The 18,308-nt window shown below is 42.3% G+C and overlaps 1 protein-coding gene across 3 annotated transcripts in view; it reads right to left on the bottom strand.

Moving 5' to 3' along the window:
- NFS1 (NFS1 cysteine desulfurase) overlaps nt 1–18,308 on the bottom strand; it is a 37,756-nt gene that overhangs the window by 14,241 nt on the left and 5,207 nt on the right. For all 3 annotated transcript variants that reach the window (XM_024209936.2, XM_024209935.3, XM_024209934.2), the window contains 5 exons: nt 17,145–17,297; nt 12,717–12,810; nt 10,654–10,788; nt 4,734–4,891; nt 511–616 (listed from right to left, as the gene is read on the bottom strand). In XM_024209936.2, coding sequence (XP_024065704.1) covers nt 511–616; nt 4,734–4,891; nt 10,654–10,788; nt 12,717–12,810; nt 17,145–17,297 — 646 coding nt within the window. The remainder of the gene's footprint in view (nt 1–510; nt 617–4,733; nt 4,892–10,653; nt 10,789–12,716; nt 12,811–17,144; nt 17,298–18,308) is intronic.

Here is an 18,308-nt window from a genome sequence, read left to right as displayed (position 1 = left end):
AAAAATCCAAGTGACGGCCAGTCTGGCCAGGGACAAATTCCTTCCTGACCCCACATATGGCGATGAGTTAGACCCTGAGCATGTGAGCAAAAACCAGCCAGCCAAGGACCTGAGAGACAGAACAGGGTCATGGCTTCACTAACCATTCACAAAGCAACCAGTCACCCCATCCCATATCGCCACCACCGGATCCAGACAACTAGCCAGATGTCTGTTAAAATGAGCAGCAGTGAAAGTTTCAACCTTTACTTTTAAGGTGCTATTATTAGGGCTGAGCATCAACACATCATTGAGATGAGTGGGGCAGTTTGTAGCTCTCAGACATACAGCATGAGGCTGCCTGCAATCTCAGGAAGTCATCACCGTATTGGTTCACATTAAGGGACCTTCTAGAACGTTTTCATCTCAACCAGAAGGGTTAAAAACTTTTATTTACAAAATAACAGAAAAAGCAGAGTTTGCAGGAAGGGGTGGATTCTGTAACCGAGAAATACGAGATTCTGCTAATACCTGGATAGTGATGCTCTGGGTCTCCATTCATAACCACATCTGGAATTTCAGTCATTATTTTTGTAACGAGTCGGTCCGCCAATACAGAGATTCGCTTATAGTCATACTAACAAAAGAAAGAGAGAGATTGATCAGTCTAATAAATGGCTGATGGGTTCAACTCTCCCTCCTTTACCAACCACACACAATTACCACCCTGGGCATGGACATCAGTACTTGGAGTTGGTTGGACTATGGCAAGACAGACATTAAAGACTTATTTTTTAAAAAGCCTCATCTCTGGTACCCTTTTAAAAACAACTCTGAGTTAGTAGTTTGGTATTTGCCAGCTCAGCCTGCTGCCCAAAACAAACCAAATTATCAGTTAAGAAAACTTTACCCATAAGAACTATCAAGTGAAGTTTCATATAAACACAAAAGGTTTGAGTTTCAATATTAGCACTCTTTAGATAATGGTTAAAGTGATAGAGTAGTTTGCAGTATGACAGAGCGCTCCTGTTTTGCTACGGTCAGAAATGCCCATTACATAATGGAGATGTCCGCCTCACTATGGCAACTAGGAGGCTATCCACACTGAGTTATGTGCACCCAGTTCTCTTTCTGAAGAGACGCCTGCTGGATTCAGTAATAAGAGAATTGCTGATTGTCTAGAAACTACAGTATGACTGGAAGGACCAAGGTCCCCCAAGGCATGTCCCCTGCAATTTCAGGAAACTGCATATATCCCACATGCTCAAAGATGATTTCCTCTGCCTTTCAACTTCACCATAATTAACTGTGACAGGATGGCAATGGCCCTTTAATAGAGAAGAGGCCAGAGCACTTGACTCATCGGCTGCCTCCTAATTGGGTTTATGCACTGGCACCTGGGGCACACCAAGGTTCAATTCAGGCAGGTGGGAGCTGCCATAGCTACGAGGCTGTAGTGGTTCCTGGGAGAAGGCTGAAGAGCAGCAGTGGGGTTTGCCTGCTGATCTTCCCCAAGTCAGAGAGCTGAAGCTGAGGGCCAGAGAGGGCTGAAGGCAGGGAGCAGTGGGGGTTTACCTGTGAAGTCTCCAGACTGGAGGGAGAGATAGCTGAGGGCCAGCAGGAGTGAGGGATGACCTCCCAACAGAGAGGCTCTGGGGGATCCCCCTGGGAAAATCAGGGCTGCAGTCCATCTGGAAGGGCTAGGGTGGCTGTCCTGGTAAAAGGGCAGGAGAGGCCCAGAGAAGAGACTGGGTGTGGTAGAAGATGCTGGAGAATGGTATCTGCTATGTTGATGGATTAGAGGATATGAGATACTTAGGACTACATGCCTGGAGGTGATAAATGGACTACGTTTGGGGACTTTTTTTATGGGCTATTTTGTACTATGCTTATAATAAACTTGCCCCAAGCAGGGTATTAGTGAGTCAAGAAAATGTCCCGTGGAGTTCTGGGGACTCTGAAGAAGGGAAACTGAGACAGGCACATCTATCATGCTGCAGCCTGCTGCAGGAGGGCGCTCTAGGCAGGGCTTTGTTATGATATCAATCCACCCAACATTTCTTACATGTGTTCCTCTGACAGAAAAGATTTTCCTCTGAGCAGCATGTGGATAATCTAACAAGCTGTTGGTCAGGTAAAACAATTTGAAAACTATTAAGTGTTTAATTTTTGAAAAGTATTCCTAGGTTTTTTTTGGAACGTCTACCTCAAAAATGGCTTGGCACAGAAACTCCAAAATTAGTCTACCTTGTTGTCCTCACTGAGGACTGGGCCTTTTGATTATTTCTGGAAAATGTGACTGATTGTCACTGAAATCTAAATTCTCTAACTCTGTAATCAGACAACCCTATTATAGACAGTTGTATACTATGGATTTTCCTTCCAGACCTTGGAGAATTTTACTGACTCTCTCAAGTTCTCTGGCAATGACTCGCATAGGGTTTATAAGCTCTGAAGAAGCTGATCCTTCCACCAGATGTGGATAGCATGAGCCGCCTATTGGTTATTTTGAACCAGAGATGTACACTGGGAGGAGGGGGGAGAACTCTGGTTCTGGCAAAGCCTATCTGCACCACAGGCAGACCTCTCAAGCACTCCACATTAGGTGGCTCCCTCTGCATTCAGGGCAGATTGCTTCTGCTGTTCTAATTCAATCACAAACTTTGCACTTGTTTGGCCCCTCTTCCTCTACCACCCGCCAATCCCTCCTGTAAAGGAGCAGAGGGAGGGACCAGGTGGTGCAGAAGCTAACTGTTTTTGATGGAGCAGAGTGGAGTCTATACATGTCCCCCAGGGAGAGGAAGGAGTGGAGCAGGCCCTGAGCTGCCATGCTCTTCACAGGCAGAACAAAGGATTGGGGGCTACTCCATGCCCACCTCCCCTCTTGCAAAAATATCAGTTCAAGCTGCTCTTGGGTCTCTCCCTCAGAGGCCTCTCTCTGCTCCTTGAAATGGGGTGAACCAAAGTAGCAGCAGCTAGGAGCGTTCTGGATGCCACAATGGCACCAGCAGCAACAAAGGAGCCAGCAAAGGTAGAGCCCAGGATACATTTCATTTCATTTAGTTGAGGACAGCATTACTTTGTGCCAGGAGGGGCAGTCTTAGCTTATTGGGGAAAACCCCCTCCAGGGAGAAGGGCAAGAGCAGGGAGTAATTCCACACTTTCAGTCATTTGTCCCACATTTGGGTGGCTTGTGCTGTACATTGGCAGGCTTGAATATTGAGAGGTTTGACTGCAGGTTCTGGTAGGCATGCCCTGGGCGTGTGGTGATTATACATTCTGCAGAAGTAGGAAGAGCAATCAGAGCTGAGACTGCAGAACATACAAATTCTGCAGGAGCGTAGCCTCCAACAGAGCTTCCGTAGACTACAGAGCTTAGATGACTAATCGTTGCCTGGCTGGAATGGGCTTGGGCTCCATGGACAGGTTTCCTGCGGCTATGTTATATGTTCATATAAATGCACTTAGTCTATATAAAACAAATAATCTCTGAATTGTAAAATGATTTTTACTCCCCAATTATGAGGAGCGCATTGGCACTCATATGATTTGGCATGATTCAGCAGTAGCAGGGACCTGAACATGGAACCTAAAAACATGCCTTTCCTGCCTGAGTTAAAGAACCACAATCCTTACTTCAAAGGCTGTAGTCAATTCAAACTTTTTTATATGGTTTAGGCACTAGAATGGGACAGATGGCCACACTGTTAGCATGGCTTACACAAGCCAGTATGACTTGGTTCCCATACCAGGTTTTCTTGTGTTAACTTTGATTTGTAATAAGCTCAGATATTACATGCATTGTAAGAACTGAGACAGGCTGAGCAGACAGATGAGTACAGTAAACACACATACCCAAGTTAGTGAAATATCAAGTGGGTATAAACAGTTTTGAGACTTATACCCCCTATCACCACCACACTGGCTGACAGACACCCCCAACCCCCACCCTGCCACCCATGGCCTCCCACTAGTTGATCTTCAGTGCAACCAGGATTTTTCCAAGGGGCGAGATGAACAGAGTGGGGTGAATATTTGAGAGTGGAGTCGTATTTTAATGCAGACACGATAGGTAATATTTTCAAAAGCACCCCAGTGACTTAGGAGCACAAGTCCCATTGACTTACAGTGAGGCTTAGACTCTTAAGTGCCTACAACACGTAATGGAATTTAGGCACATATGACAGGGTACAGTTATGTCTACTTTGTATTGCTCTGTAATAAAATACTGAATTGTTTATGCACAAAGAGCCCCTTTTACTATCAGTGAAAGTATAAGGCACATAACTTCATGCATGGGACACATTCACACTCCTTTGGGGATGCTGTGCTCACATATATATTGTCTAAAAATGTAAAAGGAAACAAGGCTCTTCCAGATTTGTGGGGGGGTTTTTGTCTGCAAAACTGTTGCAGAAAACCAATAGATTGAAACCAGTCTAAAGCAGAAGTGGTTTCAAGATCACCTTCCAATCCCCCAGAAATGTCTGCAGGGAAGACTTCAAGGGGCTCACTCAAATCTACATCAGGAGAATCACTTTAATCTTCAGTCTCAACAGTGAGAATCAGAATCCAGCCTGCCAATATTGCAGGTGTACATGCTGGAAAAGGACTTCTTTGGAGTGAAATGTGGTCCCATTAAAGGGGCCAATGGAAAGATTCATTACAGCCCATGCATAATGGGCAGGAAAGAATCTAAGAACATGTCATGTACTATTATATAGGAACATGAGACAGAATTGATCTCCATATACCTCCATCTCTTGTTGAGACACTTCACACGCTGCCCCAAGGCCAACTGCTAAAGGTGTAGGCACAGTCCCAGATCGCATTCCTCTCTCTTGGCCTCCCCCACTCTGTAAGGGTTCCAACCTCACCCGGGGCCGACGACGAATATAGATGGCACCAACCCCTTGAAAACAAACAAAGAAGCTGGGCCTGTTCAGGACATATATACTTTTGAACTTACCACAAAGGATACCAGCACTGAAAGAGACCACCTCCTTCTCCTTCAAGAACTGCTCATCTGGATCCCTGTCAGGGATCCGGGGGGAGGAGAGAGAGAGAGAGAGAGAGAAGCACCCACAGGTGCATGAACTCAGAATCTTCCAGAAACCAGTGTGCACTGAAGCTGTTCCTCCCCTGGACAACTGTCCCCTCCTGCATGGTTCTGAGTGTCAGAGAGAGAGGCCTCAACCTCTCCCCAGTTTGCTTTGGCAACAAAAGGTTCAGTGTGCTCAGAGCACAACATCCCCAGTGCTACTCTAATCATTTCCCCACTTTTGGATGTTACTGCCTGTATATGGTTAACTGGAAGTATTTTGTTGCCCATGCTGTTGTGGGCACAGTCTGCTTCGGTTGCTTCCCCAAAAGTGGTCTTGCTAGGCTGATTTTTGTGTGTAGATATTCTTACTTCCTTAGCTCCATCATCCAATCCTTTCCGTCCCGAGGCAGAACTCTCTGATTGCAGGCCAGGAATCTTTCCAGAGGGTCTCTCACTTTCTGTTTCTGGGGGCTGCTCATCAGATGAGCTGCTCTTCAAGGAGCTAATTTGACAGTTTTGAAAGACACTTTTGCACCTCGAGCCACCCTTCCCTCATTGAATTAACTTCTAGTCTCACACAGGGGAGACTGGTGCATTTCCCACCATTGTGTTTCCATGGCACCAAACATTGCCACCAAAAGCATGGTGGTAGTGACAATTTTTCCTCAGAGGCAGTGGCATACACATCTGCCATCTGATTGGTTCTATCTGTTTATTGAAAGTACTTGTCCAGTCTCCAATGCTGTAGTGTTTGAACACCTTACAATCTTTAACATATTTATCCTTCAAACACCCTGTGAGGTGGGGCAGTGTTATCTGCATTTTACAGATGAGGAGCTACGCACAGAGAGGTTAAGTCCCCTGCCCAAGGTCAATTATTATCTCACCTACCTTGTGTTTCTATCTTTTATTGCACCGACTTCTGTTGGTGAGAGAGACACGCTTTCAAGCTACACAGAGCTGAAGAAGTTGGTCCAATAAAAGATATTACCTCATCCCCTTTGTCTTGCTAATATCCTGGGACCGACACAGCTACAACAACTCTGTGTTGCTTGAGGTTACACAGGAAGGCCATTGCCGAGCAAGGAACAGAATTTATGTGCCTCCCACCCCTAATCTAGTACCCTATGCACTGGCCCAAGCTTTTTCTGAATAGACCACATTTGCCCCACGGTGTGTCTTCAGTCCTCAGGAAAGTGTGCTCATCAAAAGGCAATGTCTTGGCAGACTTCTTGAGCAGAGTTTACAATCAACAGAATGAGTGGCCCCTCAAAGATTCAACTTTTCATCACCCATTCCAAGGGTGATGGGCAAGCCACACCTAGATCTCAATGCCACCAAGAAAGCATCAGGTATCTCCAGTTCTGCTGTAGGGACAGGACCCAGTATCACCAGTCACTTTTTCTTCTGGACTGGGGTCAGGAGTCCTATGTACATTTACAGAGTTAGGCAGGATGGGTCCAGGATGCTGCTGGTAGCCTGGGTAGTTTTCCTTTTCTGACCCGCCTGGGACTGCGGTCAGAATCACAAGCCCTGGACCCCAATCAATCAGGTCTCTTGTCTCAGGATTGGTGATATTCTCCACCCAAATCTAAATGCTCTCTGGCTAACAGCTTGGCTTCTGGATTTCTGGGATCACTATAACGGTCTGCTAGTGTTTAAAAGATGCTATTGGAAAGCAGGAAGCCTTTAGACCAGACAGACCTACTCACTAATAAAGAGGAAGACATTCTCTATCTGGGCAACTCATGAAGGAGTAGATCGGATATGGTCCTCCATCGCTTTTGTCTTGGAGTGTACTTGAAGAAAATTCAGACTGTTTGAAGTGTATGTGGCTACATCTCATCTCTCTTCCCCCACCCCTCCAAATGCACAAATTGACAATCTTCATTCCCCTTACAATACCCAAATTTCTGAAAGGCTTCCCCCATATATTTCCTCCAGCACACAAACAACCTCTGCTATGGGATCAGCATCTTGTTCTCATAAAGCTTGTGGGACTGTTGGTACAGACAACAGTTTTAAAAATATTTGTACATCTCTCTGAAGACAGCATTCCTCATAACACCAGCCAGAGCTATCGAGATACAGATTTGATGGCAGATCCTCCCTACACCACATTCCATAAGGATAAAATAGTCCTGCACTCTAACCCCAAATTCCCATCTAAAATGGTCTCTGGTTTCTGTTCAAACAGGCTATTAGCCCATCTGAATTTTTCCTCAAACTTTTCATTCATACCCAGGGAGGTCAGGCTCCACCCTGTAGCCATCCAGAGGCTCAAATTATACATTAGAAGCAAGAGGAAGACTAAGGACAAGGTAGGTCCATTGCTTAATGAGGGGGGAAATGGCAGATGTGCTAAATGCCTTTTTTGTTTCAGTTTTCCCCAAAAAGGTTAGTAGCGATTGGACATCTAATGTAGTGAATGCCAGTGAAAGAGAGGCAGGATCAGAGGCTAAAATAGGGAAAGAACAAGTTAAAAATTACTGACAAGTTAGATGTCTTCAAATCACTAGGGCCTGATGAAATCCATCCTAGAATACTCAAGGAGCTGACTGAGGAGATACCCGAGCCATTGGCGATTCTCTTCAAAAAGTCATGGAAGATGAAAGAGATTCCAGAGGACTAGAAAAGGGCAAATAAAATGCCCATCTATAAAAAGGGGAATAAGGACAACCCGGTGAATTACAGACCAGTCAGTTTAACTTCTGTACCCGGCAAGATTATGGAGCAAATAATTAAGCAATCAATTTGCAAACACCTAGAAGATAATAAGGTGATAAGTAACAGTCAGCATGGATTTGTCAAGAACAAACTGTGTTAAAGCAACCTAATAGCTTTCTTTGATGGGTTAACAAGCTTTGTGGATGGGGGGGGGGGGGGAAGAAGCGGTAGATGTGGTATATTTTGACTTTAAGGCTTTTGATACTGTCTCACATGACCTTCTCATAAACAAACTAGGGAAATACAACATAGATGGAGCTACTATAAGGTGGGTGCATAACTTGTTGAAAAACCGTTCCCAGAGGTTCACAGTCTACCTGGAAGGGCATATCGAATGGGGTCCTGCAGGGCTCAGTTCTGGGTCCGATTCTGTTCAATATCTTAATCAATGATTTAGATAATGGCATAGAGAGTACACCTATAAAGTTGGCGGACGATACCAAGCTGGGAGGGGTTGCAAGTGCTTTGGAGGATACGATTAATATTCAAAATGATCTGGACAAACTGGAGAAATGGTCTGAAGTAAATAGTATCAAGTTCAATAAGGACAAATGCAAAGTACTCCACGTAGGAAGGAACAATCAGTTGCACACATACAAAATGGGAAATGACTGCCTAGAAAGGAGTACTGCAGAAATGGACTGGGGGTCATAGTGGACCACAAACTACATATGAGTCAACAGTGTAACACTGTAGCAAAAAAAGCAAACATTCTGGGATGTATTAGCAGGCGTCTTGTAAGCAAGACACGAGAAGGAATTCTGCTCTACTCTGCGTTGATTAGGTCTCAATGGGAGTATTGTGTCAGTTCTGGGCGTCACATTTCAGGAAAGATGTGGACAAACTGGAGAAAGTCCAGAGAAGAGCAACAAAAATGATTAAAGGTCTTGAAAACATGATCTATGGGGGAAGATTGAAAAAACTGGGTTTGTTTAGTCTGGAAAGAGAAGACTGGGGGGACACGATAACAGTCTTCAAGTACATAAAAGATTGTTACAAGGAGGAGTGAGAAAAATTGTTGTTCTTAACCTCTGCTTCTTTCCTATCCTCAATAGGCTTAAATTGCAGCAAGAGTAGTTAAGATTGGACATTAGGAAAAACTTCCTAACTGTCAGGGTGGTTAAGCACTGGAATAAATTGCCTAGGGAAGTTGTGGAATTTCCATCATTGGGGATTTTGAAAAGCAAGTTAGACAAACATCTGTCCGGGATGGTCTAGATAATACTTAGTCCTGCCATGATTGCAGGGGACTGGACTAAGTAACCTCTCGAGGTCCCTTCCTGTCCTACAATTGCATGGTCTCCATTCCTGGACTATGCAAGGCCAGTATTTAGCATTCTACACGCACTTACACACAGCTTTACTCCTTTAAATTTGCCTTCTAGATTGCTCTCCTGAATTGAGTGTTCCATGCTGTAATCACTTTTCACCAATGCTCCTCAGCTTCACCTTCTGGAGGGTCAATACAGCTTGTTCCACTCCAAAGAGTGGGGATCCATATGGACAATTGCCAAAGGAGAAAAATTAACACACGGTTCTCAGAGATGATCACCTTCTACACTCCCTCCCTATTTCAAGGATTTGAGTTAAGGATTTCTAAATCAGTGGAAGGAATGGCATACTTGTGTTCTCTTGGATTGCTGACACTGGCCCTATCACACTGTGGCTTTACAGCAACACTGTCAACATCAGAGCTACTTCACACCTATCTGAAGTCTCCTTCTAAGCCACTCAAGTGGGGCCACTGGCTGCAAACCTAAATTTGTGTGTCTGACCTTCTCCCCCAAATCCATTCACCCCCTAAAATCCTTCTCCCCCAAATCCATTCACCCCATGATGGCGGCAGGAATCCAGTCCCACCGGGGTGGGGGAGAAGTAGTAAGGTGTTCAGAAATAGTGCACGTATTAGTGGAGGAAGCTGTGGAATAAGCAACAAAATATTTCCTGTGAAACAAGAGGAGGGGTAGAACCTGAACCAGATCCCTCCCAGGGCAACAGTGATGGAGCAAAGCATTTTGAGTCTCCAGGGGGCTCCAGTTACCTTAGAGCTCTCAGTCAACTCAACACAGCCCTGTCTGGACTTTTGCCCCATGTGGAACATGAGCAGCTAACACTACATGAGCCTTGCAGCCTGTCCACATGGTTGATGGTGGGCAGGCACGATCCAGATGCCCACTGCAGGTTTGGCAGCACAGCCTGAATGGGCCCTTCATGACATTTCTGTCTGTCAGAGAAATTCACTTTCTACAGCCCAAGTAATGCTAAGATCACTAGAACAGTAGGGTTGGAGAAAACTGTTTCTGCTTTGTTTTACTTTGGGCACTTTGTGTTTAGTTAGTTCCACTGTTTAACCTGTATATTCAGACAGCCTCCCATTTATGTGAGGGGAGAGAAACATTTTATAAATAGGAAAATATGATTGTCAGAGCACAAGAACTGACAGTAAGACTATGGGAAAGGTGTAGCACCAAACTTTTAATTCTGCCTAGCTGTTGAGTGAGTCACTACTATCAGCTAAGAGAACACTCTGAAGAGGTACTGTGCACTGATGGAACCTGTTTGCTTCCCAACAGCAGAAAGAGAGTATGGATTAAGGCTGTGGCAGAAAGGAGACACACAGGCCTTAGCACACATGTGCTCTGTCAGAGACTTCATGCTAGTCACAGGGCCCTTTGGAAAATTTTGCCTCTTTTGCATTAAAAAAAAAAAGACAAAAAATACTAGAATATATAATCCAAGTATGCTATGATTGGTTAAATGATTACTGAAAAACTCTATTCATTCAAGAAGAGTATGACGGGTTTATAAGTTATCTGAACAATTCACAGAATGCATGCTGAAACAAAGTGACCCCAAGACAAGCTTGGAAACATCAATCCCTTAGAAAAACAATCAATCAATACCTTTTGGACCATAGATTTTATGGCCACTGATGCTCATTAGGTCAATTTTCATATCATTGACATCCATAGGGATTTTACCAACTGCCTGCGCAGCATCGGTGTGGAAGAAAACCTTACGAGAGCTGCAGATCTGACCTGGGATAAGAACACCACAACAGCAAGAAACAAGACAGTTAGTTACTTATCTCATTAAATGCATTAACGTACCTGAAAAGTGTCACCTTGCAGGGAGCAGGAGCAGTTTTGTGGGGAAAAGGGAGAAGAAAGGAGTACTCTTAGGTTGTTCTAATTTTTTAGTCAGTTGTCTATGGACTGTTTTGCAGCTATTCCAGCGGACACCCAAGCTTAGTTGTACACGGCTCGAGGCTAGAACTAGCTGAAATTTAGAGGCAACAGAAAGGCTACAAGTTGCTTCCTTATCATAGAAGTTAGAGACAAAAATGTCATCTTGTCAAATGCAGGACTGTCCCCTATGGAACTACAGTGCATGGCTGAGTTTACTCTTTTGTCTTAAGCGATGGGGGCTTCTATCACTTCCCTTGGAAAAGTCTACTCACAACCTGGCAGATCTGCCTTTAGAAGTTCTCCTGGTAGTCCACCTAGATTTTTCCACTTCTCAATTCCCTTTTATCTTAAGAATATCCCATTTATCAGGCTAATATAATTTCTCTCCTTCATTGGTGTTCATACTCATCAAGTATCTGTATGCTTATGATCCATTCCCCACTGTGTTGTCACTTAGCCAACTTCTGCAAATTTAGCTTTTAATATTTACTCAAAAAACAGAAGCAATACTCTCAGTTCCCACCTCACTGTGGTTGCTCTTCTCTGAACTTTCTTCAGACTGACAGTAACTTTCTGGTGCCCAGAAGTGAGCAATATTCCAATTGTAGCTGCACCATATCCGCAGAGAGAGAAACTATTACCACCCTATGACATGATGGGCCTCCGGGCAGAGTGACCAACTGTGATCTTTTTTTCCTGCCAGATCATTTGATCCGCAGCTGACTCATTTCTAGGTCTCATTTTGCACGACTATTCCCTAGGATTCTCCAACACACAATATGTTTATTTCAGATTATTGTGAACAAGTAGTAATTTTGGCTGCCAATAGCAAAGCTTTGCTTTAAATTGCAAAAGCCAGGTAGGAGCAGAAAACAGTGCACCTCACTCTCATTATAAGGCTACGTGACTGTAACAACTCCCCGTTAAAAATATCAGATGCAGTTTTAGTTTACATTTTTAAGCGATTTAAGAACATAGTTTGAGACAGCAAAACCATCATCAAAACAGTCTCAGACAAGACAGGCCAATGGATGGCTTCTGATCCTTCAAAACAATGTAGCTTCCTTAGGGTCCAGTTTCCTTACACCTGATATTACACCAATATGCCTTTTTAGTACTATTAGCCAAAGTATATTTCATATATATATTGCACACGTTATTGATATGTATTACACATCAGATCAACATTATATAATCTTAACTTTAAATTGTATTATGCTCACTCACATCATCAAGAGATCCCCCCCCAACACCCTGCAAAATTAAATATAGCATCTGGAATTAGTGAATATAAACCCTAACAAAATCAAGATACATGAGTGTTCTATCCTGGTACTAAGTTGGGAGTGCCTTCATGGCCCAAGTGGTTTGGAATACTGTGTTCAAAAGCAAGAGATAAGGGATACACTGGTACCAAAAAAAGAAGCTAAAAGCTAATTGATTGGTGAATTTTAGCCTTGGGTGACATACAGAGTGGTTTTAACTTGTAAACAAGTAACTATAAATACAGCTAGTTTGTGGAGCATATTTTGGGGAGCATACCTTTTATATAAGGTCATTTGGCATGCTGTGAGAAACAGCTTCCCAGAATGATCGGTAATGTAGTGACTCTTTTTCCTGTACTGTCAGCCAATTTTATTGCTAAAACTGGGTAAGTTTGGTTATTTGGTCTCCTGAACATTTTTCATAATGAACCACATGTATATACAAAGCAGAAGATACCATTTTTCAAGTCAGAGTCATTTATATTAGATTGCTGGAAGCCAGTGCCTACTTACCAATGTCACTAATTGGCTGCTTTACACCTATTTCATTGTTCACAGTCATTATGGACACCAAGCTTGTGTCTGGTTGGAGCGCATCCTCCAGTTCCTGGTGAAAACATTGAAAAGACACAGATGTAGGGCCCAACGTAATTAAAAGTACAAGCAAAAGCCGCCTACAGTTTAGTGTTGGGATGCTGTTAAAATTGACTAAAACCCAAGGCCTAAAAACCAGAACACCTAAAATATTTAACAGGAAAAACACTGATATGATTTGGCTATCCAAAAGTACAAAGTTTTTGGACTTTGAGTAAAATAAAAACCCTGACAAATTTGTGTTTACAGTAGATAAGAAACATTGACATTGAACTAAAGAATCACATAGTGTACTTTCTAAAATTCCCCTTTTAACAGATTAAGGGGGAGGATAATATACTATGATAGACACATACTGATCTAACATTGAAATGAAGGATTGCTAATAATAAAATAAGATTAATTGTTAGCTATATATTTAATACATTGTAATTACGGATATAGAGGAAGTATTAGTTAAGGCAATACACAGGCCAAGGCTTTGCCTGGCACAAGGGTATTTTTTGTTAATTTCTCTTTTATATAATTTGCTGATTTGTTTAAAATGATACTGTTGGCAAGATAAGTAATGTATCATGCTGGAAGACGTAAGTAAGAGGTACGAACATGCACTGATAAACAAAAACTCCCTTTTTCTGGGACCGAGGGCAACGCGATCCCAAAACTGCAAATTCAGTAAGAAAATTATAGACATTAGGTGATTAATGCTTGCACATGAATATGTATGGGTTATGTACAATTCAATGGATATGTGTTGAATGCAGATTGGAGGAAAATTATGTAATGGAGCATGTGAAAATGTATCAGAATACATGTAAAAATAGACCCAAGGCTGGAGAAACGCCATATCAGAAACTAATGAACGAAACTGAAGGACCAGACCAAGAGATCAGGGGAGGTGATGACCATTCTGGAAGGAGGGACTTTTTGGTGCCCCAAAAATGTGCAACTTTGGCCCATTTAACTATTCCATGTATGTCCAGACACAATAAGTATTGACAATAATTCTGTCTGAAATTGTATTAAAATAAAGGCAAAACTGATAAAGCCTCAATTGGGTGGATGTGTGACTCCGTTTCCCATTGTACAGACCCAACACTTAGCTTCAGTGTTGATAGCAAATTACATTCGGTTAAGAAAAAGTTCCTGTAGTTCTTTGGATCTACAAATGAAAATTATGGAAGTGTTGGAATAAATCGTGATTCAATTTACTGACAGACTTTCTAAAAGGAGATAGAGAAGGCTCAGGCAGAACACCACCAATCACCAACTAGCACATCTATCAGTTAAAAAAGAACCCATTTTCACAATTAGCAGTAATACTAGTTATACATAAATCAAAGCAGCATGACTGTTTAATTTCTATATCATTTAATATCCACATGAACAACAATGTATGACTAGGTCACAGCCATGAAATCTTTGCTATGCTTGTCACGGTTACTTTCATGCCAGCTTATTTCTAGTGTATTTTATTAATTAAAAAAAAACATATATAACATGTCTAAAGAAATGGCAAGTCCTCTGAATTCAAGAAAATTATTGCAATACACAAGGAAGGAGAAGGGGGGAAAAGGAAGATCACTGTCAGCAGAATTATCTGAGAGCAGGAGTAACAATTATGCATTACATGCAAAAGAACATGAAAGTCATCACTCGAAGCTGGGTATCTGGCCCAGAGGTAAAGTTGACAACCCTGTGTAGCAGAATACACCCCAAGGACTAATGGGTATCCGGTGGCCCAAAACCTAAGCATTGCAGCCTGAGGCTGGGAGGGATGAATTCATAGATTAATAAATTTTTAAGGCCAGAAGAAACCATTCATATAATCTAGTCTGATGTCCTGCATTGCACAGGCCACAGAATCTCACCAATAATTCATACATCAAGGCCAACTGCACCCCACTGTATGCCATTTACTTAGGTTTTGTGTAAGATGGGAAATGGCCTGATTGGAGTGTGTACAACTGAATGGGAGGTGGTGGGTGGTGGAACACAAAGCCCAGCATAGATGCTTATCATTCAGGCTCAGAGGGGGAAGCCTAGGAGAACCAACACAAAAACTTTAATTGCCTGTACTGATGCTGTGGAGGGGAACCATTGTTATAAAGCAGCAGCAGCCATACAAGCCAAGAGTCCATTACAAGAGGATTTTAGGCAGTTCATAAAAACAAAAGAACAGCCCTACTGGGTCAGACCAATGATCCATCTAGCCCAGTATCATGTCTTCCAACAGTGGCTCGTGCCTCGATTCTTCAGAAGGAATGAACAGAACAGGGCAATTTATAGAGTGATTCATTCCCTGTCGTCCAGTCCCAGCTTCTGGCACTCAGAGGTTTAGGGACACCCAGAGCATGGGGTTGCATCCATGAACATCCTGGCTAATAGCCATTGACGGACCTATCCTCCATGAACTCATCTCATTCTTTTTTGAACCCAGTTGTACTTTTGGTCTTCACAACATCCCCTGGCTATGAGTTCCACAGTTTGACATTGCGCTGTGTAAAGAAGTAAATCCTTTTGTTTGTTTTAAGGAGTAAATAACACTTCCTTATTCACTGTCTCCACACCATTCATGATTGTATAGATCTCTATCATATCCCCACTTAGCTGTCTCTTTTCTAAGCTGAACAGTCTGTCTTTTTAATCTCTCCTCATATAAAGCTCCTCATACCCCTAAATAACTTTGTTGCCCTTCTCTGTATTTTTTTCAATTTTTTTAGCCTCTCTAATCTCCTCGAGCATTTCGCAGCCAGTCACCATCCTGGTCAGGAGTATATTCCTACTGCTATACTCTTATTATTCAAGCACGGAATTTCTGTCTATAGAGAGTCTATGTTATGGTTTGATTCATTTAATATTTTTACTATATTTGACTCTGTGCTTTCTTTCACGTGTAGTGCCACTCCTCCACCAGCACAACTGACTTGGTCATTCCTGTATATTTTGTACCCTGGTATTTTGTTCAAAAGAGATAAACAAAACAATTTGTGACTAGACTCCCAGATGCTTTGTCAGCTTCAGGAAGAAACCAAGGAAGCAAGACTTTACCGAAAAGAAGTTTTTGGGGGGAATGCATCAACTCCTAGCAGAGACAAGTGGAATTCTAATACCACATAAGAGATTAGTTTGGACACAGGTTCAAGAAAATCCTTGGTGCCACATAACCTCCAAGATGAGGGAACCATATCTGTCTAAAGTATCTGAGAGTATCTGAGTTTTGCTCAAGACCTGAGCAAAAGAGAGAATTAAAACCAAAAGGGAAAAGACCAAAACAAGCACCAAAGGGTGAGCTCTCTCTCTCTCTGAAACTCCTGGCAGCTTCCCTGTTACTTGAGCAAAAACAAAGCAAAAGAACAGAACCTTGAGAGGAAAGAATGATGTATGTGAAAGGTAGAAACTCCTTCATGCTCAGTTAGAAAAAAGGAACCAATACTGCGCGAGCACACACACACACACACACACACTTTCAATACATGAAGAACATTAGAGGGCAACTGAGCCATATTGTGTTAGCATGGGTTACAACTGCACCTTCTGAATTCCTCTAGTACCACAGTAAGCATTCAGTGTTGTACCCTGCTTCATCCTAAACCCTCTGTCATTGCATCAACATAACTTTTATGCTGCCACCATGGCTTATGTTATTAGTAACATTTTGTGTCAATTGAACTCTTATGACAACACTCAAACATTACTATTTTAAAACTTAATAATCATTCATACAAAACATGTTGCTATTTTAACATTTTCATAACTACTCAAAGCAAAGAGCCACATGCATTTAATTTCAGACTGCTCTAGTATGTGTTTAAAAGAAATCCAAAACAAATGTTAGCCACTGGAAATGTTTTGATCACATGGTCCTTTTCTGAAAGTTATAGCTAACTTCATACATTAGGTTTTTTTTCCCTTCAAAATTCCCTAAAAATTTCAAGCAATTCATAAACTACAATAAGCATCTCAAACTCATCCTTTAAATCAAAACAAAGATTTAAAGAATGTTTCCTTTCCAATTAAAACGAAAATCTATTGTGGGACTACCATTCCACCACAATATCATTCTGTCCTCTGTCTTTTAATGACATTCATTCTCTTACTCCAGAAGTCCATAATTAAAGAAATAAATCAGAAAGGCAGAGAAACAGTTTTCTCCAAAGTGGCACGCTGCTCTTAAAAACTTGGCTGGTATGATTTCCATTCTTTTGTCTTTTGATAATTAGGAACAGATCATCAATAAAATTGTTTTTAGCGTAACAGCAATGCTTCAGCAAAAGTGATGCTGAGGCCTCTAAGGTGATAGTGCTATGTGGAGAATTTGTACATGTTTGCTAACAAGCAACTTACCTTTAAATCTATGAGCCCATTTCTTTTAACAGGCAAGTATGTGACACGAAAGCCTTCAGCCTCCAGATAACGGCAAGAGTCCAGCACACACTTGTGTTCTGTCTGAGTTGTAATTATATGCTTCTTTCTGGATTTATAGAATCTTGCAACACCCTGGCGTTCACATTAAATGAAAAATAAAACTGCTATGAAATTGCTTAAAAGATAGCGATTTACATAAATTCAAAGGGGCGGGACATCAAGCAAAAGGAAGTTTCTCCCAGGGTCACTCAGCATGGCAGCCTGAAAGGGCTATTGGGAGAAAGTCTCTTATGAACAGGGCCCTACCAAATTCGCAGTCCATTTTGGTCAATTCCACAGTCATAGGATTTTAAAAATAATGAATTTCATGATTTCAGATATTTAAATTTGAAATGTCAGTGTTGTAATTGTAGGGGTCCTGACCATAAAAGGAGTTGGGGGGTGGGGGCGTCACAAGGTTATTGAAGGGGGGGTTGCGGTACTGCTATCCTTATTTCTGCGCTGCTGGTGGCAGCGGCTCTGCCTTCAGAGCTGGGTGGCCGGAGAGCTGTGGCTGCTGGCCGGGAACCCAGCTCTGAAGGCAGAGCTGCTGCCAGCAGCAACGCAGAAGGATGGCATGGTATGGTATTGCCACCCTTACTTCTGCGCAGACCCCCTTTTGGGTCAGGACCCCCAGTTTGAAAAACACTGGTCTCCCCCATTAAATCTGTATAGTATGGGGTAAAAGCACACAAAAGACCAGATTTCATGGGAAAAACCAGATTTCACGGTCCGTGATGCATTTTTCATGACCATGAATTTGGTAGGGCTCTACTTATGAAGAGAATTAGCCACAACACTCCAGTAAAATTTACCTACTGGTTTATTATATGCAAATCAACATTCAATCTGAAGAGGGAGTGAGGAGATAACCCAACATCCCAGTCCCTCCTGAGACAATCACCATCCTTTCCCAATTATAATCTACAAATATTACTTGCATTAAATTAGACTTTTTGGTTATTTACAATTGCTTCCAAAAATATATAGCTTTGAATTCTGAAAGTATTTATTAAGAAAGGATTTATAATTTTCTGCTTCTTTGGAGGGAGATAACATAGAATGAAAAATCTTCTAAATATTAACAAGGAAAATAATCACCTG

This window comes from Terrapene carolina, unplaced genomic scaffold (assembly GCF_002925995.2).
Source record: "Terrapene carolina triunguis isolate 2854851 unplaced genomic scaffold, T_m_triunguis-2.0 Scaffold233, whole genome shotgun sequence".
NCBI classification, from domain to species: Eukaryota; Metazoa; Chordata; order Testudines; family Emydidae; genus Terrapene; species Terrapene triunguis.
The sequence above is the reverse complement of the archived record's forward strand: the minus strand, read 5'-3'. Positions and strand labels throughout refer to the sequence as shown.